General features: G+C 32.4%; 2 protein-coding genes across 2 annotated transcripts; both read left to right on the top strand.

Annotated features, from left to right (window-relative positions):
- The first annotated feature begins 15,189 nt into the window (after positions 1 to 15,189).
- LOC112715022 (uncharacterized) lies at positions 15,190 to 16,508 on the top strand. Its single transcript, XM_029289360.1, has 2 exons — positions 15,190 to 16,445; positions 16,499 to 16,508. The coding sequence occupies exons 1-2, from the start codon at positions 15,190 to 15,192 to the stop codon at positions 16,506 to 16,508; spliced, it is 1,266 nt and encodes a 421-aa protein (XP_029145193.1).
- An 8,116-nt stretch (positions 16,509 to 24,624) lies between these two features.
- Positions 24,625 to 26,770, top strand: LOC112715024 (F-box/kelch-repeat protein At1g67480). The gene is made up of 2 exons (XM_025766754.3): positions 24,625 to 25,500; positions 25,832 to 26,770. The coding sequence occupies exons 1-2, from the start codon at positions 24,941 to 24,943 to the stop codon at positions 26,457 to 26,459; spliced, it is 1,188 nt and encodes a 395-aa protein (XP_025622539.1). The 5' UTR covers positions 24,625 to 24,940; the 3' UTR covers positions 26,460 to 26,770.
- Positions 26,771 to 27,156: the final 386 nt, after the last annotated feature.

Below are 27,156 nucleotides of genomic sequence, written 5' to 3' on the forward strand. Positions count from 1 at the left end.
CTTAATAATCCACGCCTAACTTGAAAAATCTCAAGTTAGGCGTAGCCTTGGCCGAATTGATGGAGAAGAAGTATAAACTATTATATATCGTTGGAAAGCTCTGAAAGTTAGCTTTCCAATGCCACTAGAATCACGTCGATTGGACCTCTGTAGCTTGAGTTATTTAGGTTTGAGTGCAGAGAGGTCAAGGTTGACAGCATCATTCGCCTTCTTCTCTTTTTCTGCGAAAACTCCATCAAATCCATCCGAATGCTACCTAAAATAAACAGAATTGCACAAGACTCAAAGTAGCATCCATAGTAGCTAAAAGATAATTAATTCTTGATTAAACTCAACAAATCAAATGCAAATTCACTAGGAAAAGGTAGGAAAGATTCTCACGCATCATCTCTCCCCATGGATGAGCTTGGGATTTTTATTTTTTTCATGGATATTATTGAGTTTGGGGATGCGCATACAAAGGGACTATCCAATGGTTAGCTACCAGAATATGTCGGGTTGCTTGTATAACCGATAGATGAGCTCATTAACCATAAGGCAGGCATTCATCATATGTATCTATGTGACATTATTTGGATGTGTATATTGTAATTAGTTTGCCTATGTGAATAATTTTATTTAATTGTTAATTGCTATATTTGACGTAACTGCTCTTGATTGTGTTTGAACCTTATTACATGTGTTTATGACTGAAATTGGTTGGGTTGTGGAGAATTGGATGTTGATTGAGTTGTTTGGGCCTGAAGTCGTGATTGATTATGTGATGGGCCGAAGACCGTGATTGGTTTGAATTCTGGTTTAGTAAAGTATGAAATATCAAGCTGGTTCAGCATAGACTTAATGAACCTATGTTTGAAACAAGTTGGTTATTCATGCTGTTAGGAAACTTTTAAGATTCTTTTATCTGAAAAGGGAGTTTGGATTTCTGGTTAATTAACTGATTTTTTTTAAAAAGGTTTTGAATTTTTTATAGTTAAACCATCGATTTTCAAAGGATTCATAAAACAACGATAACTGAGTTTGAAAACAATTTTTCTTGTTAAATATCTTCTTATAACAATTCTGAAACTCTGTGGTGAGACCGTGTGGTTAGATTCTCACCCCCTACAGCTTCATCTTTTTAGGAGACGAACGAAGAGGCTTACGAAGAGTTTAATCGCAACTTTGCTTATACGATTTTGTTGTTATATTAGTTTAATTGTTATTTATTTTTTCTTGGCCATCAATATTGTATTTTAAAAGAGGGATAAGAAATGTATGTTATGTATGTATATTATATTCATAAGTTACTTATGTAAGAACTTTTGTATATATGTATATGCTTGTCTGTTTTTAAGATAAAATATTTTTGCGATTTTTTTCAAAGAAAACAACAATATGGTTTCAAGTCAAAGACTCTTATTTTATTATTAAGTATATGAAGTCGTCGTAATACTTCTTGATATCAGAGTGGCGCAGCTGAAAGCATGACATTCTGACAGTGATGGTGTTATAGCTGTTATTGTTGTTATTGCAGTAGAAAGTGAAGGAGAAAGAGGAGAAAGTTTTGAATTGTGCAGGAGAACGAGTCCATTGCACTTAAATTCACTCAGAAATGAACCAAAATTATATAATGATTGCGACACAATTAACTCAAAAATGAACTGAAATTACATAATGAACTGTGACACAATTAACTCAGAAATAAACCGAAATTGCATAACAATTGTGACATAATTAACTCAGAAATGAATCGGAATTTACCATAATAATTGCGACACATAAACTCAGTTTGAAAACAAATGCATAAACAAGACTGAATCATAAATAAAAACACATCTAAAATCAATTTTGGATCAGACAACATCATTAATATGTATCTTCTTCTTTTTTGTTTGGTATTTTTTTTTTGGTTTTATTCCTATTAAGAGAGTGAGATAAGAAGAACTATAAGAAAATGAAAAAAGAAAGAGAAGATAAAGAAGAAAAAGATGAAAAAGAAGAATAAGTAGCAACAGAAAATGATGAGGAAGAGGAGAATGAGTTTTGCATTGTGCAAGAGAATGAGTCCAAATGCACCTTAATTCACTCAGAAATGAATCGAAATTATATAATGATTGCGATACAATTAACTCATAAATGAATTGAAATTACATAATGGACTGCGACACAATTAACTCAGAAATGAACCGACCCGAAATTACATAGCAATTGCGACACAATTAACTAATGAATCGAAATTTACCGTAATAATTGCAACACATAAACTCAGTTCAAAAATAAGCACACAAATAAAACTGAATCATGAACAAAAACACATCCAAAATCAATTTTGGATTAGACATCGTTATTAATATGTTTCTTCTTCTTTTTTGTTTGATATTTTCTTCTTTTTTTGGTTTTATTCTTCTCAAGAGAGTAAATAAAAAAAATTAAGAAAAAAAGAAAGTAAAGATGAAAAAGAAAAAGATGAAAAAGAAGAAGAAGAAGCAGTAAAAGATGAGGAGAAAGAATTTTGAATTGTGCATGACAACGAGTCCAAATGCACCTTAATTCATTCAGAAATGAATTGAAATTATATAATGATTGCAACACAATTAATTCATAAATGAACCGAAATTACATAATGGACTATGACACAATTAACTCAGAAATGAATCGAAATTATATAATATACTGCGACACAATTAACTGAAAAATGAATCGAAATTACATAACAATTGTGACACAATTAAAAAAGAAATGAATCGATTACATAATGATTACGATACATAAACTAACTCAGTTAAAAAATAAGTACACAAATAAGACTAAATTGTAAATAGTAACATTTAAAATTAATTTTGGATCAGACAACATCATTAATATGACAAAAATTTAACAATAAGGACAATATGTATAAAGAAAAGAAGAACAAGAAGAAAAAAAAAAAAGAAAAAATGCGTGATCTAAAATTAATAAGATAAACTTAAATGTTAAAATTACTTAGATGGGGTGAATAATTCAAACTCTAAAAACCGAAAGTTATAACTGAATTATAATAACGTTCTTTTATAATAATGTTTGAATTATAGAACAGTTAGGGTTGAATTATAATGCGCAGATTAATTAATTTTACTATATTTGTTTAATAAAGCGTTTTATTGTGGCTTTATGCAAAAATTGTGTCCAAATAAAATGGATGATGAAATAAGGGGTGGCTACGTGTTATAACTTATAAAATATTATTCAATCCTAGTCTTGATGAGCTGTAACAGTAATCCAAATCCAATCTCTCAAGTTCTACTTGCCATTTATCCAAATTAAATATTAGCCAAAACAAATGCACCTGATTCTGATCAAAAGAAACGTCTCCATTGTATGAATGGAGTGTTTAGTGAGATAGACTAATTTTCTTTAAAGGAATTGGAATAACAGATTGATTAATTTTATTGATTATAACTAGCTTTAGCATGTCTTGATATATTAATATTTGTTGTAAAATAAAGGATATATATAAAATAAAGATGTATAAATAGAAGATTCTATTATTAATATAATTAGCTCAATAATTTTTATATATATATAATAATATTATATGTTGTATTGTGTATATATATACAAAGATAAGAAAAAGTATTAAAAATAAAGAGAGAGAGAATTGCATTTGATACTATCTCAATATAATAAAGATAGTTAATATTGCTATCAATATTATATGTAAAGAGTAATAGAAAATAGAATTTAAAATACTTATAAAATAAAAGAAGAGAAATAATTGTAATAGAAATATAAGGAGAAGAGTATTTGATTGTAACATAAAGAGGGAATAGATTTCTTATTACTTATCACAATATAATAGAAACTTATATATTTACTACTTTGATATATTAGAAGTGTATTAAGAGGGAGGAGAAAGTATAAAGAGAGGAAGAGGATTTTTATTGCTGTGTGTAAAAGCATACGATGATGCTTGCTATTTATACATGAAGAATGATACCACTTTCAACTTTCATTTATTTCCATTTGTCTTGTAAATGGATTCATTTAGTCTTGAGAATGAAATCCAACTAAGCCTTGCGTGGTCCATGGTCATCCACTTTTATCACAACACTCCCCCTTGGATGACCATTTAGGATTATTGCCTCGTTAAAACCTTACTAAAGAAAAACCCAGTGGGAAAAAAACCTTAGTGAAGGAAAAAGAGTACAATATCCTTTAGTGATAGGGACTGCCTCATTAAAAACCTTGTCAAGAAAAACCCAATGGAAAAAAAAACCTGACCAAGGGAAAAAGAGTACAGTCTCCCCCTCTTGCCGACATCATTTAAGGTCTCGAAATCGGCGCATTCCAATCTCATGTACCAATCTTTCAAAGGAGGATTTTGGGAGTGACTTTGTAAATAAATCTGCCAGATTGTCACTTGAACGGATCTGTTGGACATCAATTGTCCCTTGATTTTGAAGGTCATGAGTGAAGAAGAATTTGGGAGAAATATGCTTTGTTCTATCACCTTTGATGTATCCTCCCTTAAGTTGAGCAATGCATGCTGTATTATCTTCAAACAGGACAGTTGGAGCTATCTTATGATCAATCAGTCCACATGATAATAGAATATATTGAATCAGACTCCTCAGCCAAAAACACTCGCGACTAGCTTCATGAATCGCCAGTATTTCAGCATGATTAGAGGATGTTGCAGCAATCGTCTGTTTCGTGGACCTCCAAGATATAGCTGTACCACCATATGTGAACAGGCATCCTGTTTGAGATCTCCCTTTATGTGGATCAGACAAGTATCCAGCATCTGCATAGCCAACTAGTTGTGACTTGGATCCATAGGGATAAAGCAATCCCATATCAACCGTTCCATGAAGATATCGAAAAATTTGTTTGATTCCACTCCAATGTCTTCTGGTTGGAGAGGAACTATACCTTGCTAGTAAATTCACCGCGAATGATATGTCAGGTCGCGTATTATTAGCAAGATACATTAGTGCTCCAATGGCACTAAGATATGGTACTTCAGGACCAAGGATATCTTCATTTTCTTCTTTAGGACGGAATTGATCCTTTTTCACATCCAAAGATCTTACGATCATTGGTGTACTTAATGGATGTGACTTATCCATATAAAATCTTTTCAAGATCTTTTCTGTGTATGTTGTTTGATGAATAAAGATCCCGTCTTTTATATGCTCGATCTGCAGGCCGAGACAAAATTTAGTCTTTCCAAGATCTTTCATCTCAAACTCTTCTTTTAGAGTTTTTATAATTGTTGGAATCTCTTCAGGAGTCCCAATGATATTTAAATCATCAACGTACACAGCAATTATAACGAATCCAGATGCATATTTCTTTATGAAAACACATGGGCAGATATCATCATTCTTGAATCCGTTTTTGGCCAGATACTCAGTAAGACGATTATACCACATTCGTCCAGATTACTTTAGACCATATAAAGATCTTTGCAATTTGACTGAGTATAACCCTTGCGAATATTCATTGGATGGTTTAGATATCTTTAATCCTTCAGGGACTTTCATATAGATATCCCGATCTAATGAGCCGTATAAATAGGCTGTTACCACATCCATTAAATGCATATGCAGTTTATGATATGCAGATAAGCTGACCAAATAACGCAAAGTTATCGCATCCACTACAGGGGAATACGTTTCTTCATAATCTATACCGGGCCTTTGTGAAAAACCTTGTGCTACAAGTCGGGCTTTGTAGCGCACAACTTCATTTTTCTCATTTCGTTTTCTCACAAATACCCACTTATATCCAACAGGTTTTACATCTTCAGGTGTACGGACTACAGGTCCAAAGACTTCACGTTTTGCAAGTGAGTCTAATTCAGCCTTCATGGCTGCTTCCCATTTTGGCCAATCATTTCTTTGTCGACATTCTTCAACTGATCTTGGCTCAAGATCCTTACTTTCATGCATGATATCTAATGCCACATTATATGCAAATATTTCATTGACAATTGTCTTATTTCGGTCCCATTTCTCTCCTGTAAAGACATAATTTATCGAGATCTCGTTATTTTCACAATTTTCAGGTACCTGAACGTCTTCTGGCGTTATATCAGAATTTTGGACAACTGCAGGTGTCTTTACTATGTCTGTTTCGACAGGAATATTATTTACCTCTTTTCTCTTTCGAGGATTTTTGTCTTTGGAACCGACAGGCCTGCCACGCTTCTGGCGTGAATTTGCTTCAGTGGCTACTTGTCCTACTGGGACATCAATTCGAATGGGGGCATTTTCCGCTGGTATATAAGATTTGGTAATCCTCTTTGTATCGGAAAATGCATCAGGCAATTCATTTGCTACTCTTTGCAAATGTATAATCTTTTGAACTTCCAGTTCACATTGCCCTGATCGAGGATCTAAATGCATCAAAGATGATGCATTCCAATTAAGCTCCTTTTCAGGAAGCTTCTTCTCTCCCCCTAATGTTGGAAATTTTGATTCATCAAAATGACAATCCGCAAACCGGGCTTTAAATACATCTCCAGTTTGTATCTCAAGATACCTCACTATAGAGGGAGAATCATATCCAACATATATTCCCAATTTTCTTTGGGGTCCCATTTTGGTGCGATTAGGTGGTGCAATGGGAACATATATCGCACACCCAAATATTCTTAAATGGGAAACATTTGGCTGCTGGCCAAAAGCTAATTGTATAGGAGAGAATTGATGATAACTCGTTGGCCTCAAACGAATAAGTGCTGCGGCATGTAAAATAGCATGCCCCCAAACCGAGGTTGGGAGATTTGTTCTCATAAGCAAGGGTCTAGCAATTAATTGGAGGCGCTTAATAAGTGATTTTGCTAACCCATTTTGTGTGTGAACATAAGCTACTGGATGTTCAACGCTTATTCCATTAGCCATACAATAAGCATCAAAAGCTTGGGAAGTAAATTCACCAGCATTATCAAGACGAATTGCTTTAATTGGATTTTCTGGAAATTGTGCTTTTAATCGAATAATTTGAGCCAGTAATCTCGCAAACGCCAGGTTGCGAGAAGATAATAAGCACACATGTGACCATCTCGAAGATGCGTCTATCAGGACCATAAAATATCTAAAAGATCCACATGGTGGATGAATAGGTCCACATATATCACCTTGAATCCTTTCTAGGAATTCAGGGGACTCAAATCCAATCTTTACTGGTGATGGTTTTAAAATTAGCTTTCCCTGAGAACATGCAGCACAACAAAATTCACTAGTTTTAAGAATCTTCTGGTTCTTTAGTGAATGTCCATGAGAGTTTTCAATAATTCTTCTCATCATGGTTGTTCCCGGATGACCCAATCGGTCGTGCCAAGTTATGAATTCATTTGGGCTAGTAAACTTCTGGTTTACAGTGGCATGTGATTTAATTGCACTAATCTTGGTATAATACAACCCAGATGAAAGTGAGGGTAATTTTTCTAATATAACTTTCTTATTTGAATCATGAGTTGTGATACATAAATACTCATGATTTCCCTCATTCATCGTCTCAATATGATATCCATTTCGGCGAATATCTTTGAAACTCAACAAGTTTCTCAGAGACTTGGTAGACAATAGTGCATTGTTTATTATAAATTTTGTTCCTCCAGGAAACAAAATTATAGCTCTTCCGGAGCCTTCTATCACATTGCCTGAGCCAATAATAGTGTTAACATATTCCTCTTTTGGCACAAGATGGGTAAAATATATATCACTTTTGAGAATAGTGTGCGAACTTGCACTATCCGCAAGGCATACATCTTCATTACATATCCTTGCCATTCTCTGAGTCTTCCTAAAGGTTTGATCAGAGTCTCGTGCTGATAACGTGTTGTAAAATAAAGGATATATATAAAATAAAGATGTATAAATAGAAGACTCTATTATTAATATAATTAGCTCAATAATTTTTATATATATATAATAATATTATATGTTGTATTGTGTATATATATACAAAGATAAGAAAAAGTATTAAAAATAAAGAGAGAGAGAATTGCATTTGATACTATCTCAATATAATAAAGATAGTTAATATTGCTATCAATATTATATGTAAAGAGTAATAGAAAATAGAATTTAAAATACTTATAAAATAAAAGAAGAGAAATAATTGTAATAGAAATATAAGGAGAAGAGTATTTGATTGTAACATAAAGAGGGAATAGATTTCTTATTACTTATCACAATATAATAGAAACTTATATATTTACTACTTTGATATATTAGAAGTGTATTAAGAGGGAGGAGAAAGTATAAAGAGAGGAAGAGGATTTTTATTGCTGTGTGTGTGTAAAAGCATACGATGATGCTTGCTATTTATACATGAAGAATGATACCACTTTCAACTTTCATTTATTTCCATTTGTCTTGTAAATGGATTCATTTAGTCTTGAGAATGAAATCCAACTAAGCCTTGCGTGGTCCATGGTCATCCACTTTTATCACAACAATATTATATTTTTTAGGTTACGTTGGAAATAGAAACTCAATCTTATTCAGGGAAAACTCAAACCTAATTAACTTCATCAATTAAACAAGCAGCGATGGGTTAAGATTTGGTTCGCTAGAATGTCGGGTCGTCGACTTTTACCGATGTTTACACACAATAATTTTCCCCCTCCAATTCTACAAATTCATCGTATAATAACTTCGAGTCTTTATCCTAAATATATAAAATAATACAATTGGTTTTCATTTAGAAGATAGTTACATTTATATTAATCATTTGTTTCAGTTTAAAATATGATTTTACAACAAAATAAATTAATTTTATAAGACAAAAATTATACTAAATTTCTTGGCGGTTGCTAGCTGTTAGCACAAATTTCGACGTATAAAAAAATTTAACCATAATTCATTGAAATATGGCATGAATAGTTTGGCCATAGAAGAATTCCCCTTCGACCATAGCAGGTAATCGAAGTCGAAGACTTAATGATTTGAGGGATTAAGGAAATAGGGTGGAAACCAGAATATATCACGTTGTAAATATGGATACACCGTAAGAATATGGGGCTTGAAGAATGAGACAAAATAAAATGTGGGATATTACGATAAAGATTTTTTAGGGAGACAAGGTTTTGGCAAAGAAATGAGTGAATATTCTATTTGACTTTTAACAATTGTTTTAAAAGGATAACGAGATCTAAAAAAAAATATTTAAATTTTTATTTTATTTTTGGATTGAGTAGTTTTTTGTGTTAAAAAAATAACATTGATTTTTTTTTTTGCTCAGAGTTAATTAGTCTCATAAAATAAATTTCAGGACCAAATTTGGTATTTTTTGTCAAAGATCTCGTTATTTTTTGAGGTAATTGTCTGTCTTTTAAAGTAATTGTCAGAAACTATTTTAAATTTTTCTCAATTAGATCGTGGTCAAGACCATTTAAAAACAAGTCTATCTTCGTAATTTATAAATAAGAGAAACTTAGAAAGACTCAGAAATTTTAATTAATAACACCGTATTATTACACAAACTCATAAAAATTTTCAATCTTAGTGACATAATGAAAAAATATAAAGTACAAATACATGTAAATGTTGTAAGTCAACTTTTAATTTATTTATTTTTTTATTATGTTCGATTCATTTCCTTTCATTTTTTTATTTTTGTTGTGATTCTATTTCCATTAAAATTCATCTTTTTTACACATTTATTTATTTAAATTTATTTATTTATTTATTCTTTTCGTCATAAATTTGTCACCAATATCTTGACACAATTTGTTTTTATATTATTACTAAGTAAGTTTTGAGTCAAATTTAATCTTTTTCAAAAGAATTATATCTATTATCTGAACTAAAATCTTAATACAATTTTAATTCGATATTCTCTAAAAAAATCAAAAAAATAAAACACTAACAAATACAATGTATAAGTCCATAAATGAATGTGAGAGAGAGAAAGAGAGTAATTTATATAATAAAATACTGACGGCCTAGCTTTTTGAAACTGTATAAAAAACCAACGACTTGGGTGTTATTAACTTCTGAATCATAATTATTTTTTTATATATTTATTAAATTATTGACAATCGAAACTTTCTTTAATTGTATTTAGAAATAAAAAATAAAATTATCTTAAAAAATTAACAACGACTACTTTGATGAATTATAATTAAATGACAACAATATTAAGTGCATCTCAATTTACATGAAATATATCCAAAGATAAATTAAATGTATTGCTATTTTTTTATTACAGCAAATAAGAGTTAATAGTCAAAATCCTTTTTGAAAGATACTTTGATTTTCATTTTCGTCTCCGAAAAATAAAATTAATCAAATTTGTTCCCAAAAGATAACTAACCTGATCGCGTTAATTCTTTCGTCATCTCCTGTGATGAGGTGGCTAACGCTTGCTGACATGGCCTGTTAACTGCCAGTATGGCACTCGTTTAGTATACCTTCTTGTTGCTGATAAGATAAGTTTATTAGATCAATTCAAATCGATCCCTAAATTCATGAACCCTAATCTCAAATCCAAAGGAATCGAACCTCACATCCATAGCAAATTCCATGTTCCCAGGTTGTCCCTGCTGCCATCGGCGTCACTGCCTACGCCTTTAATGTTGCCATCGCCAGCGCATCGACGTCGTCTGCATCATAGCCGTCGCCTAAAGTAGAACAAAGTCTATCATTAACGTCGCTCTTCGCTATAGATTTTGTCGTAGCTCTCATGCTTGTCCTTCGCGTCCTTGTCTTTCTGACCCTTCACTAGGTGAAAGCCATGGTTGCACCCTCCAATGCAAACAAGTTGCATACAACACTTCCTATTCCGAAATCGCCACCCATTATTACTGCTATCTTACCCTAAACATCATTACTTATGTTAATCTAATATAAGAGCCAAGCAAACAATGATACACAAAATATGGAATATGGAATTTGGTATTTAATTCAAAGGTATGAACTAAACAATGATACACAAAATAAAATTTTAATTATTACTTAAAGTTTATTTGATGGTTGGTAGTTAGGGGAGGTGAACTAGGGTGTTGGATCCGTAACATGTTCTTTCCTTGGTTGTGTGTGTTGCTTCTGGGAAGCCATTACGAAGGATTTTGGTTCGAAAATTGAAAATGTACTGGGTTATTTTCACATCAAGTCTAATATAGATTTTTTAGACTCAGGATTCTTTTTTCCAACCAATGCCAATTATTAGAGACGATATTATCTCAGAAATTCAATAAACAATTGACAGATATGGAGCTGGATGAGTGTAAGAAGACCACATTACATGGTGTCAACATACATGAAGGATGAGATAAGAAGAAAGCAGCAACAACAACTACCACGAGACATATAATGATGATGATGAGCAATCCATGCCTTGAGTGCAATTTCGGATTAGAATTCATGGACTTAGGGAATGATTTGAATTTATCTAATAAACTTATCTTATCAGCAACAAGAGGGTATATTAAGGGAGTGCCACGCTGGCAGTTAATAGGCAATGTCAGCGAGCATTGGCCAACTTAGCGCAGGAGATGACAGAAGGACTAATGTGATCAGATTGGTTATTTTTTGGGGACGAATTTGATTAATTTTATCTTGGGAGACGAAAATGAAGATTGAGGTATCTTTTAAGGACGATTTTCACTATTAACTCTATCAAATAATGTCAGTTCAAAACGACATGCAACTCAATTAAACATGCACAAAATGTCACCAAAAGTATTATAACAAAATTCTATAGACTAGTTACAACAAATTCATGAACAAAATCCTTTAAAAATGGACAAAAATATATACAAATCACTTAAACATGCACAAAATAACATCAGAAGCATTATAATAATATTTTGTTGTCTAGTTACAACAAAAAGAGGACAACAACACCAAGTGCACCTCAATTTAGATAAAATACACCGAAAATTGTTACTAATTACTATACACTAACCCACTTTAAACATAGAAACACTCAAATATGAAAAAAAACACATTCAAATCTCTCAAACACATGCAAATATAGCTAGGTTAAATTATACGAGAAATATTACGTAACATGTGTACACTGACCTAACAAAGTTATTACCAAATGAACAGTATAATTGAGAACAATAATATGTACTTTAACGCAAGAACACAAAATCAATCTATTAAATAAACAGAAATATGACTATCTAGTGTTTTGTGATCGAAAATGGGAAAGAAAAAAATGAAAAAATTGGACGATTAGTGAACAACACCTTCAATAATTTTTCGTTTTCTGTTTCTGTGTTTCTTGGTGAAGATTTCGAAAATAGCTTTGAGATTTCTGTGATTTTTTGCGAAGATTTTGAGCGCCTTTGAAGTTTGATCGTCTTAGTTTTGATCGAGAGAGAAAATGTGTTTTTCATACTACTGAACAGGCATGTATTTACACACTCTCTAATTTGAAATTAGTTTTTATTGGACTTGGACCAACTTAATTGAATTTGAATGGCCAAAAAAATTTGTATGTGTTCCGGCCAAGCCCAACCATGACCCAAGTTCGTCCCAAGTCATCGATCCGACGGGTCCACCGACCCAGATCAAGAGGATATCCGCACGTCATCTCCCACTCCACAAGAAATTTGCACAGCTAGCAGAAGCTTCCAAGCAGGTGGGCTTGGTCACAAGGGGTCCACCGAGTACAGGGTATAACTTGGGAGGGACCTACCCTTCCCAGAGGTACGTCACCCTTCTAACCCTAATTGGTCGACTATTCGTACAGACTCTGACTTTAGTATCGGGGTGTCCTTGCAGATGGCCCCATCCACCGATAGATCGACGAATAGGCCAAACGCGCCGCTCCAGCAGCTCACGCCTAGGTCCAGATCCTCTCCTTCCCTTACTCCATTATTCACCTTACCGATCCACCAAACACCCGAGCAACCGAACAGTATGTATAACGTAGGATTTTTTTCTAAAATAAAATAAAAAAATAATTATTTCTCTAAACCCGGTTTTTTAACTTTAATTCCTCAAATATGATTTTTTTTATTTTTTATTTTTTGCATGTAGGGCAAGTTCGCCGCATCTCTCGGCAAACTCTATAATTTTTACCGAGTTTGCCTGACCTCGGAAAACTTCTATATTTTTATAAAGTTCGCCTTATCCTGACGAACTTTAATATGTTTCTTCATAAATATCAGATTGGGTGAGGAAAAAAGTTGAAAGGTTAACAATGGCAATCATTATCATCGTCTCCAAAGTACACAAGAATAAGTCGTATTTTTTTTGAAAAATAGTGATTTATAATTAAAAAAATTCTGGTTAAATATGACTTATTGCTGTGTGTACTTGTGTATTTCTGGAGACGATAATAATAGTTGTTATTGGTGTTGTCGACATTGAAAAAGCCATATTTATTGTCGGTGTACTTTACTGCATTTCTATATATTGTTGGAAACGACGATAATGGCTTAAAAATTAGAATTTTTGAAAATTTGGGTGAATTATAAGAGCTAGACGAGTTCACTCTAACAAAAAAATCACATTCCTAAAATTAAGGTTGAAATATTGAATTTAAAAAAAATAATAATTTTTTTATTTTAAAAAATATCGTATAACGTAACTACTATATATACAACTTTTTAGGACCTAAATTGAATGGCACTTTATCAATAAAATAGTTATTGAATTAAATTTTAAATACTTTAATCCATTTATATTTGCTCGTATCATGATCAGTGGCGGATCCACGGGGGACCTAAGGTGGCCATGGTCCCCCCAATTTTTTTTAAAAAAAATAGTAAATAGTAATAATTAATAATATTAAATTTTTTTATATATAATATTAAAAAAAATATAACTTACAAAATTTTATAAATTAAAAAAACTAAAAACTGCATTATGTATTAGATATTTGAATTATTGTTGCTCTTGTTAACAAATAGTCCATTCTAATAATTAATAAAAATGGTTCTATTATACTAGCCCAAGCCCATACTATTAATTAAAGTAACCCTAGTACATTTTTCAAATATTTGTTTCAAACTATCATAGGCATAGCGCCACTTTTCTCTCTCTTTTAGTGATTCCCAAACTTTTGGTCTTCTACTCTTCTCATTCTAATTTTCTTTCCATACCAAAACAAGACATACGAAGAAAAACCATTGAAGAGAAGTGAACAACAAAATATTAACCATTGAATGCACAACAAAGATTCAAAGAGGTATATTTCAATTTTTTTTAAGTTAATGACAATGTCAAGTATTATTTACATTATTTATTTAAAATAATTAATTTATTTTTTTTTATAATGGACAGTGTTCAAAGATTGAAGTGAGGACAAAACTCAATAGAATTATTTTTTTGTGAGACTTGGAACAAAAAATAATCAGGTAAATCAATAACTTTATTTTTGGTTATTATATATTTGTGTTTCTAAAATTATTTGTTATTGCTCAATAGGTTTAATATTTTTTTAAGAAAATAATATATATGCAATTATTTTTGTTAGATAGTTCAAGTTAAGTTAAAAATGTCAAAGATGAAAACAATTCACTCATTTTTCAAGAGAAAAGAGATAATATATGATGAACAAAATTCAGCTTCAGATTCTTTGAGTAATGTTCAAAATATTATTGAACAACCTGTGACACAACTTGTTGAGCAAGATATTCAACCCCCTGCTTCCAAAATAGCAAGGACTGAAATAGATCAAGTTAATATTGATACATTGATGCGTGATCCCGGAAAGCGTCCGCAAATTTGGAATTATCCTATCAATCAACAAGATGAAATCCGTAGAGCATACATAAAGTTTGGACCATATCAATTTATTATGGATGAGTACCCTCTTTCTGGTCTAGAAAGTCATCCTCGTCGTTTCAAAGCTCATTGGTTTAAGAGTTTTTCTTGGCTAGAATATTCGCCAGAAGTGGATGCTGCATTTTGTCTTCCATGCTATTTATTTTCTAGAAAATCAAGTCCATTCACATAAGGAGGATTTTGCAATTGGAAAAAAGTGAATAATGGAAAGGATTGTGCATTTTTATCTCATGTGGGTAAATCTCTTAATTCTCCTCATAATATTGCTGTTAAGTCTTGTAAAGATTTGCTTAATCAATTATGTCACATTGACAAAGTATTGGCTAAGCAAAGCTCACAACAAGTTTTAAGCAATAGATTGCGTCTTAAAGCCTCTATTGATACTGTCAAATGGTTAACGTTTCAAGCTTGTGCTTTTAGGGGACATGACGAGAGTCATGAGTCTCAGAATCGAGGAAATTTTCTTGAAATGTTAAAATTATTAGCTTCTTACAATAAAGAAGTGGATGCAGTTGTTTTGGATAATGCTCCTCAAAATGCAATATACACATCACCTTCTATTCAAAAGGAAATTCTACATGTTTTTGCTAGAAAGGTGCAAAATGAAATTCGCAATGAGATTGGTAATGCAAAGTTTTGTTTGATTGTTGATGAAGCTAGAGATGAATCTAGAAGAGAACAAATGGCACTTGTTGTTAGATTTGTTGATAAGCATGGATTTGTCAAAGAAAGGCTAATAGATGTTGTTCATGTCAAAGATACTACTTCTGCTACTCTAAAACAAGAGATTTGTTCTGCATTATCTCATCACAATCTCAACATTCAAAATGTTCGAGGTCAAGGGTATGACGGAGCTAGTAATATGCGTGGAGAGTGGAAAGGGTTACAAGCTTTAATTATTCAAGAATGTCCTTATGCATATTATGTTCATTGCTTTGCTCATCAATTACAGCTAGCTCTTGTTGCTGCGGCTAAAGAAGTTGTTGATGTTCATGCTTTTTTCCAAAGTTTGAGTAATATTATCAATGTTGTGTGCTCTTCTTGCAAACGCAATGATGAATTACGATCTGCTTATGCAACTGAAATTTCCCATTTAGTTGCAACTAATCAAATTGAAACAGGAAGAGGAGCAAATCAAATTGGCACATTAAAAAGATCAGGAGATACCAGGTGGAGCTCTCACTTCAACTCAATTTGTAGCCTTTTACGTATGTTTGGAGCAACAACTTCAGTTCTGGAAGATTTGGCTACTAATGGATCTACATATTCTCAACGTGGTGATGCTACTTATGCTCTTAAATCTTTATTATCATTTGATTTTGTTTTCATTTTGCATATGATGAAAGAAATCATGGGAATCACTGATAAACTTTGTCAAGCATTGCAACAAAAATCTCAAGACATTTTGAATGCTATGCATCTGGTTTCTAGTACAAAGTCATTGATTCAACAGTTAAGAGATAGTAGTTGGGGAGCACTTTTGGAGAAAGTTAGTTCTTTCTGCAATGATCATGCTATTCAGATACCTGATATGGGTGCTTCTTTTAGTGACATAATTCGGTCTCGTCGTAAAAAGGATGTTGTCACTGTTGAACACCACTATCGTGTTGACATTTTTACTAGCGTGATAGATTTTCAATTGAAAGAGCTAAATAGTAGATTTAGTGAGCAAGCAACCGAGCTCCTCATACTGAGTACATCTCTAGATCCTAAAGATGCTTTCAAGTTATTCAGTGTTTGCAACATATGCAATCTTGTAAAGAATTTCTATTCTTTAGATTTTTCTGAGCAAGAAAAGATTCAATTGGATTATGAGTTACAACATTATGAACTTGATGTGGTTAAAGCTCCAGATTTTCAGAATTTGTCTACTCTTGCTGAATTGTGTCAAAAATTGACAGAGACAGGAAAATCAAATATATATCCTTTAATTGATAGATTAATTCGTCTTGTTTTGACTCTTCCTGTGACAACAGCAACAACTGAACGGGCCTTTTCAGCTATGAAGATTATTAAAACAAGGCTTCGAAACAAGATGGAAGATGAATTTTTAGCAGATTGTATGATTGTATATATTGAAAAGGAAATTGCTTCAAAATTCACTTCAGAGATGATAATTGATGATTTTAGTTCCATGAAGCATCGTCGAGCAAGTTTAAAAATATCAAAATCTTAAAGTATGTAGTTGAACATTGACTTTTATATAATATAATTACTTTTTTGATATATATGCTACAAATCATATTTTGTTAATTTTTTGTTATATTTTATATTTAATTGGCCCCCCTCTTATGAAATTTCTGGTTCCGCCACTGATCATGATAAATATAAAAGATAAAATTATTATACGTTTACGTAATCAAATTTATACTAAAAGGGATGCAAATAAAATATTAAATTTGGCCGAAAATGAATACCTTTTCTTTTAGAGTGTTTGCTAATGGAATTAAAATAATCATTAAAACCTAAATTTTAAAGTTTTTTATTTGTTATAAATAAAATCTTTTAATGTTTATTTTCTCCACAAATAATCTTATAGTCCTAGTTATCTAAAATTCTAAACCCGTACAAGTAATCAATCATCAATGATTACCATAATTAGACCGGGAGATTAGTATTACACGCTATTAGACTCTCACACCAAATAATTAATCAAGTCCGAAAAAGCTTGAAAAATATTTGATTGATATTGGTTTCTAACCATTTTTCTAACAAGTGATTAATCTCTTATAACAAAATTGATAAAATGGTATTAATAAAGTAATTTCTTATTTTCAAAAAATTTAGATGATTCAATTGCTCCATTATATTATTTTTAAAAAATTTAAGAATTGATTGGTTTGTGAAAATATTTTTTAGAGTAAAGTATCATTTTTGTCCCAAATGTTTGGGGTAAATCCTATTTGTGTCCCTAACGTTTAAAATGTCCTATTTGTATCTCTAACGTTTGTAAAAGCGATTCAATGTTATCCTGCCGTCAATTACACACCATGAACGCTTTAATTTGAGTTTTAAAAATCTCTTCTTAAAGTTAGAATACAAATGTCTGGGATAGAATCGATGATCCACTCTGAAAAATAGCTCATCAAAAGTTGAAACTAATTCCTACAATATTTACATAATTCACTTTTCTAGGACATAATTGAATCTAAACACAAATAGTGGGTATAATATTAAAATCAAACACATCCAAGTGAGACCTAATTGAGAATGAATACATCTAAAGAGAATAATTGAAAAATAAAATCTGATTTGTTAGTATAATTGATAGTAGGATAACATTAAATCACTTTTATAAACGTTAAGGATACAAATAGGACAATTTAAACGTTAGAGACACAAATAGAACTTACCCAAACATTGGGTACAAAAATGATACTTTTCTCTATTTATTATTTTTGTTTTTGTATTTTTATTTTTTTAAAATAATTTTTATTTTTAACTTTTTACATTTTAAAAAATATGATTGGTTTGTAAAAAGAGAATTTATTTTCAAGCATTGAAAATAATGAAAATATGTTTGGTTAGTCTATTTTTAAAATGTATTTTTAATATTTTAGAATTTAAATTTATATTTTTATTCAATTATAATTTTATTTATTTAATTTTTTGTTAAGTTAACATTAATTTTTATATGGTATCAAATATGAAATAAATTACTATCTTAAAATAATTAATTGCATCCATAATAAAAAAAATTATTTAACAAAAATAACAATAATAAGTTTAGGGTAATATGTGATATTAAACAAAATGGAAGAGGAAATTACATGATTCTACCAAAGCCAAAAACATAACTTGGATCACCTAAATATAGATTATGTAATTCGAATGAGACTGATTCGAATTTTCTATACCAAAAATAATTTGAATCAGTTAAATTCGAATTAGACAAGTTCAAAATAATCCAAATTAAACCAATTCGAATTATGCATGTATTGAATTCAAAGAGTAATTCGAATTACCTTTATTCGAACTACATGCAAAGGTGACTCACAATAGTTCGAACTAGGCTGATTCGAACCAGCCCATGACTTTGACACCCATAGTAATTCGAAGGATGCTCATTCGAATTACAAAGCTTTACCCTATAAATAGAGTTCGAATTGAGCTCATTCGAACAACAATCCCAAACCCCTACCCCACCAAATCCCAGAGAAAACTCTATCCGTACGACTCTAACAAAGTGTTCAACTTCACAATCAACTGATGGAGGATAACCCAGATCGACTATATCGTTTGGAAGGGGTCGCTCACATAGCTGGTGTCATCAATGAAGAGATTAGTGTGCACTTATCCTTTTAAAATACGATTTAATGTGTTATTTTTATATTCATGCGTTTTGTGTGTTATATTGGTAGTTGTTATTTACCATTATTTAGTTATATAGAGTTGTTTTATTAGTCGTTATATTATTGGTTTATTAGTGAGTACAAATACATAGAAAAGTATCCTACCCTCATCCCGATGCTGAGTCCACATCGCATACTCAATCTTGTTAGCCCAATCACACATGATAGGGTCTTTGGTTCGTAGAATATCAAACCAGTAATCAAATTCAACCTCAGTCTTAGCATATGCCGCATTGACTAGAAGCCTACGTGCATCCTTTCCCTTAAAAGTCAGGGAAAAATTTGCAGCCACATGTCGGATGCAAAATGCATGGTATGCAGCTGGTGCTAGCCAACCTCCGTCAGGAGTCTCAAGTGCCACCTTGATACCGTTGTGCCGATCTGATATCACCAGAATACCCGGCTGCGGAGTGACGTGCTGGTGGAAGTGGGATAAGAAAAATGATCAGGACTCAGCATTCTCACCCTCCATGAATGCAAATGCAACAGACAAGATGTTGAAGTTTCCGTCTTGTGTAATCGCAACTAGTAGGGTACCCTTGTATTTTCCATATAGGTGAGTCCCGTCAATATTGACCAACGGTTTACACTGCCAAAAAGCCTCAATACAAGGTGAAAATATCTAAAAAAGCCAGTGAAAATACGCTTGCGAGTCGTCCACCTGCCCACCCACTCGCAAAGGACTGGTCCTCAATACTGCAACACAACCAGTCATTGTCAACTGCACACCTAAGATCCATCATGGCAACTCATTATATGACTCATCCCAATCTCCATAAATGTGTGTTAGGACCTTTTGCTTAGCCAACCAAACCCTCCTATAAGTCGTCTTGAAGCCGAAATGTGCCTCTGTCGCATGCAGTAGCACCTTGATACAAACGGCTGCATCAGCTCTAACCATTGGTAGTATGAAGGCCGAAATCACATGATAATTAAAACTCCTGTGATCGCTCGAGATAGACATGGCCAGACAAGTATGAGGGCAGTTGTACCTTTTTACCTCCCAAATACCTCTACGCTGGCGGAGACCGATCCTAATCAACCATGTGTACCCATTGCCAAATTCGGTACAATTGCCAAGGTACTTGCGATAATCGGACTCCACCACTTTGTACTGTACCCCACGTCGGATGCTATATGTCTTTACACTTAACACAGCCTCCTCTTTATCTTGAAATTGCTGACCAACCTGAAACTCTGATAGGCCTCAGTTACCTTGAGTATGTCTGGCACCAAATCCAATAGGTTCTCCAGCAACCCCCTGCTCTCTCATGGCATCCAAGTCCAAACATGAAAAGTGCGAGGGGTATTGCTGAGTCCCTAAGCTAGACGCTCCGCCAGTCCCAGCTGGATTACTCACTGATAGCACTGTTATCATCGACAATGATGTCCGGCTCCAAATCATCAGCGTCATCATCATCCGGCAATGCATTGTCTATACCATTCGGTGCCCCACGCTGTAATGAAATCGGTACCCTATCAATGATACCAACTTCTCCGTCACCACTGCGGTTGAGATCAACTACAAAGGACGGAGAGGCAACCACCATTTCCCGAGGTGCAATCACATGCACTGATGAAGATACACCAACAAGTCTCAAACTAGAATAGGCTGCCGTTGATGGAGTTTGGATATTCTGGTTTGAACCACCTGAGTTAGAAACCACATCTGCAAGCTTTGCCAACAGCTCAGGTGCCCTGACCTCGAAAAACTGCCTACGACAATGGGATAGAACCTCCAAATCCTCGTCACTCCCTATGACAAATGAATCGTATTTCACATCATCTCGCAAAACTGAAATTGGAATGCGATAGAATAACTTTTAAACCCGTTTCACGACTTGCAACCCCAGTTTCTGTATTATAGAATTCAGAAACTCAGCGAAGCTTGTTGTAGGTTTTAGAAAAATAATGAAGCAATCTTTATCGCTAAACTTAACACCAGAACGTCTTTTCTTTTTAATCAATCCTCTATAGTGCACCAACACTAGAACACTCTCCTCACTCGCCATTGTGTTTCATTTTAACGAGAAGAATTTACGTTCGCACTATATTTATACACGTCTGGGGCTTCATAATTCGAAACACCCTCATTCGAACTACTATGTCATTGCTTCTTTGTATAATTCGAATCAGTATGATTCGAACTACCCTATCACAACATCCATGCATAATTCGAATCGAACTGATTTGAACTACCCTAGGACTAAATGCATGCATAATTCGAATTGGTCACATTCGAATTGCACTTCCCTATTAATTCGAATTGGTCTAATTCAAATTACTATTAATTTTTCTAGTTCGAATGAGTCTCATTCGAATTACATTAAACTGTACTTTTGGGCGATCCAAGTAACGAATTTTATTTCGGTAGAAATGTGTAATTTCTTTTTCTATTTAGTTTAATTTCGAATTTTACCCATAAGTTTACATGACATGATTTTTCAATATATATACAAAGTAAAAATCACCATTAAAACTAAAAAGAAGAAATAAAAAATATCTACATTATTCAACACTTTAAAAAAGTACTAATCAAATTATTTATGATAATTATTCCACATTTAATTTACAATTGCCTCTCTTATCATTTTTATTTATTAGTATTTTATTAATTAATTATTGATTAAATAAATTACTTTCGTAACAAAATCATGTTTTCTTTATTTTATTAAAGAAGAGGCGATCATCGTGTTTAAAAAAATAACGTGAAAGAGAATTTTTAAATAAAAATATTTAAAATTAATATTTTTAATACAAAAATAAATTATATTAATATTAAAAGATAAATATAAGATACAAATGCAAAATAAATAAAGCATACAAAATAATTATGGTTAAATTTGATTTTGAAAATAGAAGTACAATTGAAAAAAAGAGATTATATTGACTAATAATAATACAAATGAGTATTTATATTGAATACAAATACAAATGAATCTTTATGCCTCTTGTTAATTATTGTTGAATTCATTTTACAAACTTTAGTGTGGCATCCGGCTGTCACGATAGTGTAACGTTTGTACGTTGAAAATTGTTTCAAGGACTAACATGAGTTATGTTCACAAAGTTTAGGGACCAAATAAAGGCAATTGAAACTTTAAGGACTAAATTGAGACTTACTTGTAAGTTCAGAGACCAAATTGAGTATTATCTCAACTAATATCTAAAAATTAAATTCATATTTATTAGATATTACATTCATACATCGATGTTTTTAAATTTTATTGTAATTGAATTTGAAAAAAATGTCAAATTTTTAAATTAATTTATTCAATTGATAAATTTACTCATAATATCTATAAATTCATACACATAACATTCATAATTTCATATTAATAACATCCATAATTTTGGACTCATAATATTTATAATTTCATACATATAATGTCTATAATTAATAAATTTTTATAATTAATATTACCAAATTTTAAAGTATGCATCTTATTGTATTCTTCAAATTATTTCATATGTGCACTAATATGTCATGATTTTAATTATTTTAATATTTTTTATTTAATATTCATATCTATGTTTATTTATTGATTTTAATATAACGAATTGATAATTATTTTTAAAAATTCATTTTTTAACTTTTGTTTATATTTTATTTTTTATTTTTTAATAGTCTATACGTAAAATATAAATTGTATAGTAGAAGTTGTTAAATTTTTTTAATTTAACCTCCATTAATTTCTACAAAAAAATTGTATTTTAATGAGTAATAATATGATTGAGAGATATTAAGAATTTAATTTAGAAAAAACAGATATTGATTTTGAAAAAAATGTTAATGACTTCAATCATGCAGAAAAAAGGTGAGCAATCAAAAAATGTATGTCACTTACTTAAAAAAAAAATTTTATGTGACATTTCTATATTGTAATTACTCTTTGTCTACTTAAATTAAAAAATTATCTAAACAAATAAATCTAATTGGATTATTGTTTTATCTTGTCAATATATTAAAATTAAAATTTCTAAAAATAATATTAAAAATTAATTTGTCTAACAAGGTTTAATAACTCCTACATGTGGCCCCCTCTCTCTTCCTTCATCGGTGGAACACGGTTGTGCAAGTGCAACCTAACACTGATCTCATTCCTTCGCTGACTCCAATTATTACCATTTTTCTTCATTTTTCACGTTTGAACTCGGTCCGCTTTCTTGGAAAGTCTTTATCTTTCCTACACTTTTGCTTCTAATTCTATAAATACCCTTTCCCTCTTACACCCTCTTCTCTCTCTCTCTCTCTCTCTCTCCATATACTCTTCACTCCTAATCTTATTCTGCTTCCTCTTTCTCATCATGTAAGTCCTTTTTCTCTTTTCATCCTTTTCTTCATCATTATTATTGTTATTCTCTTTCCATTTCTCTTATTACAGATCTAATTAGAGTTTTCTCCGTATGCTGTAATATAATTCTGAATCTGGTTCTTATACTCCTTAAATCTTCTATTGATTTCATACATCTCTGCTCAAATAACAGATTTATATTACGCTCTTTTAACATTAAGTTCCTCTGCTAAATGAATTTCATACCTGAAAACGTTTCAACTTCCAAACAAGGCTTTTCTTTGTCTGGTTAGGTATTATTTTGATTCTTTGTTTGTTTATCTGAAATGTGAAAAGTCCATCTGAACTGTGTAATTTGATTTCAGATCTGGTGGCTACTTCCGCTTCTGGATTTTTCAGCAAAGAATATTGATATCTCATACATATCTTACAGATTTTCAGTGCGTGGAACTGCTAAATATGTTCTAGTTTTGCTTTGTTTTGAATCTTCCTACTTACTTAGTTCTTATCCCATGTTTTGATCTTTTATCGCTTTTAGTAGGTTGATTATGACTTCATATTTGTCTCAACTATGTCACAAGTTGTTCAATTTTTCTCAAGATTTCGTACATAGTTCATCTCTTTTATTTGTGAATTGTTTTTGTGTTGAGAGTTGCACATTTATGAGATTTCAACAAAGTAGTGGAGCTTATCTTTTTGAAGTGTTGAGCTTATCTTTTTTAAGTGTTAATCCTCAATATAGTGTTTTAGATTCTAATGTTCACTAAAATTAATGTGAAGTTTTGCACAATTATTTCTTTGTATGGTATTATTTGTAAGATTTTTGGGATAGAAGCTATGAAAATCAAACGCTTTTGCTGGACAATAGATGACTAGTTGTAAATTTTTTTACATTAAATTGCATAAAAATTAAATTTCTGTGGATTCCTGTCCAATTGATGTGTATATTGAAAAGAATGCCGATTGCTTTTGTTAACCCTCTAGATTGAACTTTTTCCCAGTTGAAGTTTCCCCATTGACTATGTATTCTCTCAAATATTGCTACTTGTGTTGAAAATTGACTTATCTTTCTCCTTGTTTAACATTTCAGCAATATAAACTCGAAGAAAATGGAAGTTATAGGTGGCTGAATGTTGCCAAGTTCTATGGCCTACACTGGTATGACTGTGTTTGTACCTATAATAATTTTGTTGATTATCATTGATTAGTTTATTTTTTTAACTTTAGAATGTAACAAATTCTTGTTGTAATTTATAGATCTTTGGGCAATGTGTAAGGGAGGATACAAGTTTAGCAGCCTAAGAAACAATTCGCTGACGAAGATAAATCAGAGCAATCACAGTAGTGGCAGAACTTGTGTTATGGAATTTGAATCAGACTGGACAAAGCACAGAAAATCATCCGCTTACACCGCTCACGTGATTCGTTCTGCAACATCTATCTTGCCTTGGTCTTGTAGAGTCCCAATTGGTGAAGGGTATCATGAATTCCTTTAATTATATAATTCACATTAAGAGCTCTGTTCATTGTTCGGTTAATTGGTCACGGAAAATTCTCTACATCTTGGAGATATATGGTAAGTGTATTTGCTGATTTGGAAAAGATGCCTGGTTTTGTTGCTGGAAAGAAGAGATCTACAGGCCGAAACATGTGTTTCACCAATTTGGCCAATCAAGACAAGTTAACTTGTTTGCAAACCAATCATTTCTTTGCCTCTGAGGTACCGGAAAACGATGATAGCCCCATTCTACCTGGTCTGCCTGATGATGTGGCAAAACATTGCCTTGCACTTGTGCCTCGTTCTAACGTCCCAACTATTGGTGGTGTCTGTAAGAGATGGAGATCATTTATTCAAAGCAAAGAGTTCATTACTGTGCGAAAATTGGCAGGGATGGTTGAGGAATGGCTCTATTTCTTAACAATGGATACTGAAGGAGAGGGAACTCATTGGGAGGTTATGGATCGTCCCAGTCATAAATGCCAAGCTCTTCCACCGATGCCTGGTCCGGTAAAGGCTGGATTCGGAGTGGTTGTTCTTAATGGAAAGCTTCTTGTTATTGCTGGATATTCAACTACAGATAGAAGTACCTTTGCCTCAGCAGAGGTTTACCAATATGACTCGCTCCTCAACAAGTACGATTTTCTTTTGTGCTTTATCTAGAAATCTATAAATGAGAGTACTTAAATTTTAACATTTGTCAATAGGATGCAATGACATTGTTACTTTCATTTTTGTATCTGACCCTACCTGGTACATAAGACTTTTGTGTTTTTTGTTAATTTAGTTAGAAATCTGGGGAATATATTGCATATGATTAATTCTGATATGAAATCTAGTTCAGCATAGCCTCTTTTCCTGTTCATAATTTGGAGAACTTAATTGTCTGTTAAGCTTGTGAATTTTCTCCTGTAATAATTTTGTAAATTTTTCATGTGTGTGTTCCATTTTGGATATCAAATGCAGTTGGAGCAGACTATCAAAAATGAATGTGGCTCGTTATGACTTTGCATGTGCCGAAGTCAATGGCTTGGTTTATGCTGTAGGAGGCTATGGATTGGATGGTGAAATTCTCTCTAGTGCTGAGGTGTACGACCCTGACACCGACAAATGGACACTGATAGAGAGTGTCCGGCGCCCAAGATGGGGTTGCTTTGCCTGTTCATTGGATGGTAAGCTCTATGTCATGGGTGGAAGGTCGAGCTTTACAATTGGAAACTCCAAGTTTGTTGATGTTTATGACCCTGAAGTCCACAGCTGGGGTGAGTTCAAGAACGGCTGTGTTATGGTCACAGCGCACGCAGTATTAGGAAAGAAATTGTTCTGTATGGAGTGGAAGAACCAGAGGAAGCTAGCAATATTCTGTTCTGAAGACAATTCGTGGAAAATGGTACCACTTCCACTCACTGGTAGCTCCAGTGTTGATTTTAGATTTGGGATATTTGATGAAAAGCTGTTGCTATTCTCACTGGAAGCAGGACCCTCTTATCAAACTTTGTTGTATGATCCAAATGCAGCTAAAGGGTCAGAGTGGCAAATTTCTGATATAAAACCATCTGGTGTGTTCTTGTGCAGTGTAACAATCAAGGCATGAATATGAAATACTAATGAGGATCTGAACTTTGAAGAGTGGAGTGGAGTGGAAAGACTTCATTGGCTTTTAAGTTTTATACATTTTAATAAAGTTTAGGAAAGTAGTTTGTGTGTGTCATTTTATATTTTCCATTTCTTCCACGTGTTTTGATTATGTACTTCTGCATGTGTCTTTTATTTATTTGGATTACGGTATCATTTAAGTCTTATATGTGGCATAATATGGTGTATTAAGTCCCAGTATGGGAACTCTTGAGTTACTTTGGTACAATTGATTTATTGAATTTGAGGCTTGAGCAGCACTTTTTCAAATTATGGTGAGTGAATGATGATTAACAGTAATAGTCATTTCAATTATGGTCTACATGTTTGTGCGCCTGGGTGACTACTCTCCAATCTGATATGCTTGGGTGACTACTCTCCAATCTGATATGCTAAAGTCAAAGTCAATAATTGAAAGGGAGCATCTATGGTGTGTGGTTGGACCAAAAAAAAAATCCACATTTATAGAAATAACGTGGTTCGTCTCTCAGTGGCACTTTTTTTTTTGGGGTATTGTGGTACCTGTTGTTATTTCTGTTCTCCTTCACATATTTCTATCGTGTGAATGAATAGCACTTCAGATTTCAGTATTTTATCTCCTCAAATCTAGGATTAGTTTTAATGACATGAGGTTTTTGCGTTACACATTGGGCCAA

The sequence above is a fragment of the Arachis hypogaea genome, chromosome 10, assembly GCF_003086295.3.
Source record: "Arachis hypogaea cultivar Tifrunner chromosome 10, arahy.Tifrunner.gnm2.J5K5, whole genome shotgun sequence".
NCBI classification, from domain to species: domain Eukaryota; kingdom Viridiplantae; phylum Streptophyta; class Magnoliopsida; order Fabales; family Fabaceae; genus Arachis; species Arachis hypogaea.

Bases quoted from the DNA above. Each gene is read 5' to 3' on its own strand.
- LOC112715024 (XM_025766754.3), top strand. From the start codon at position 24,941: ATGGTAAGTGTATTTGCTGATTTGGAAAAGATGCCTGGTTTTGTTGCT. The intron at 25,501-25,831 runs GTACGATTTTCT...TATCAAATGCAG, and splicing joins TATGACTCGCTCCTCAACAA to TTGGAGCAGACTATCAAAAA.
- LOC112715022 (XM_029289360.1), top strand. From the start codon at position 15,190: ATGTTAAAATTATTAGCTTCTTACAATAAAGAAGTGGATGCAGTTGTT.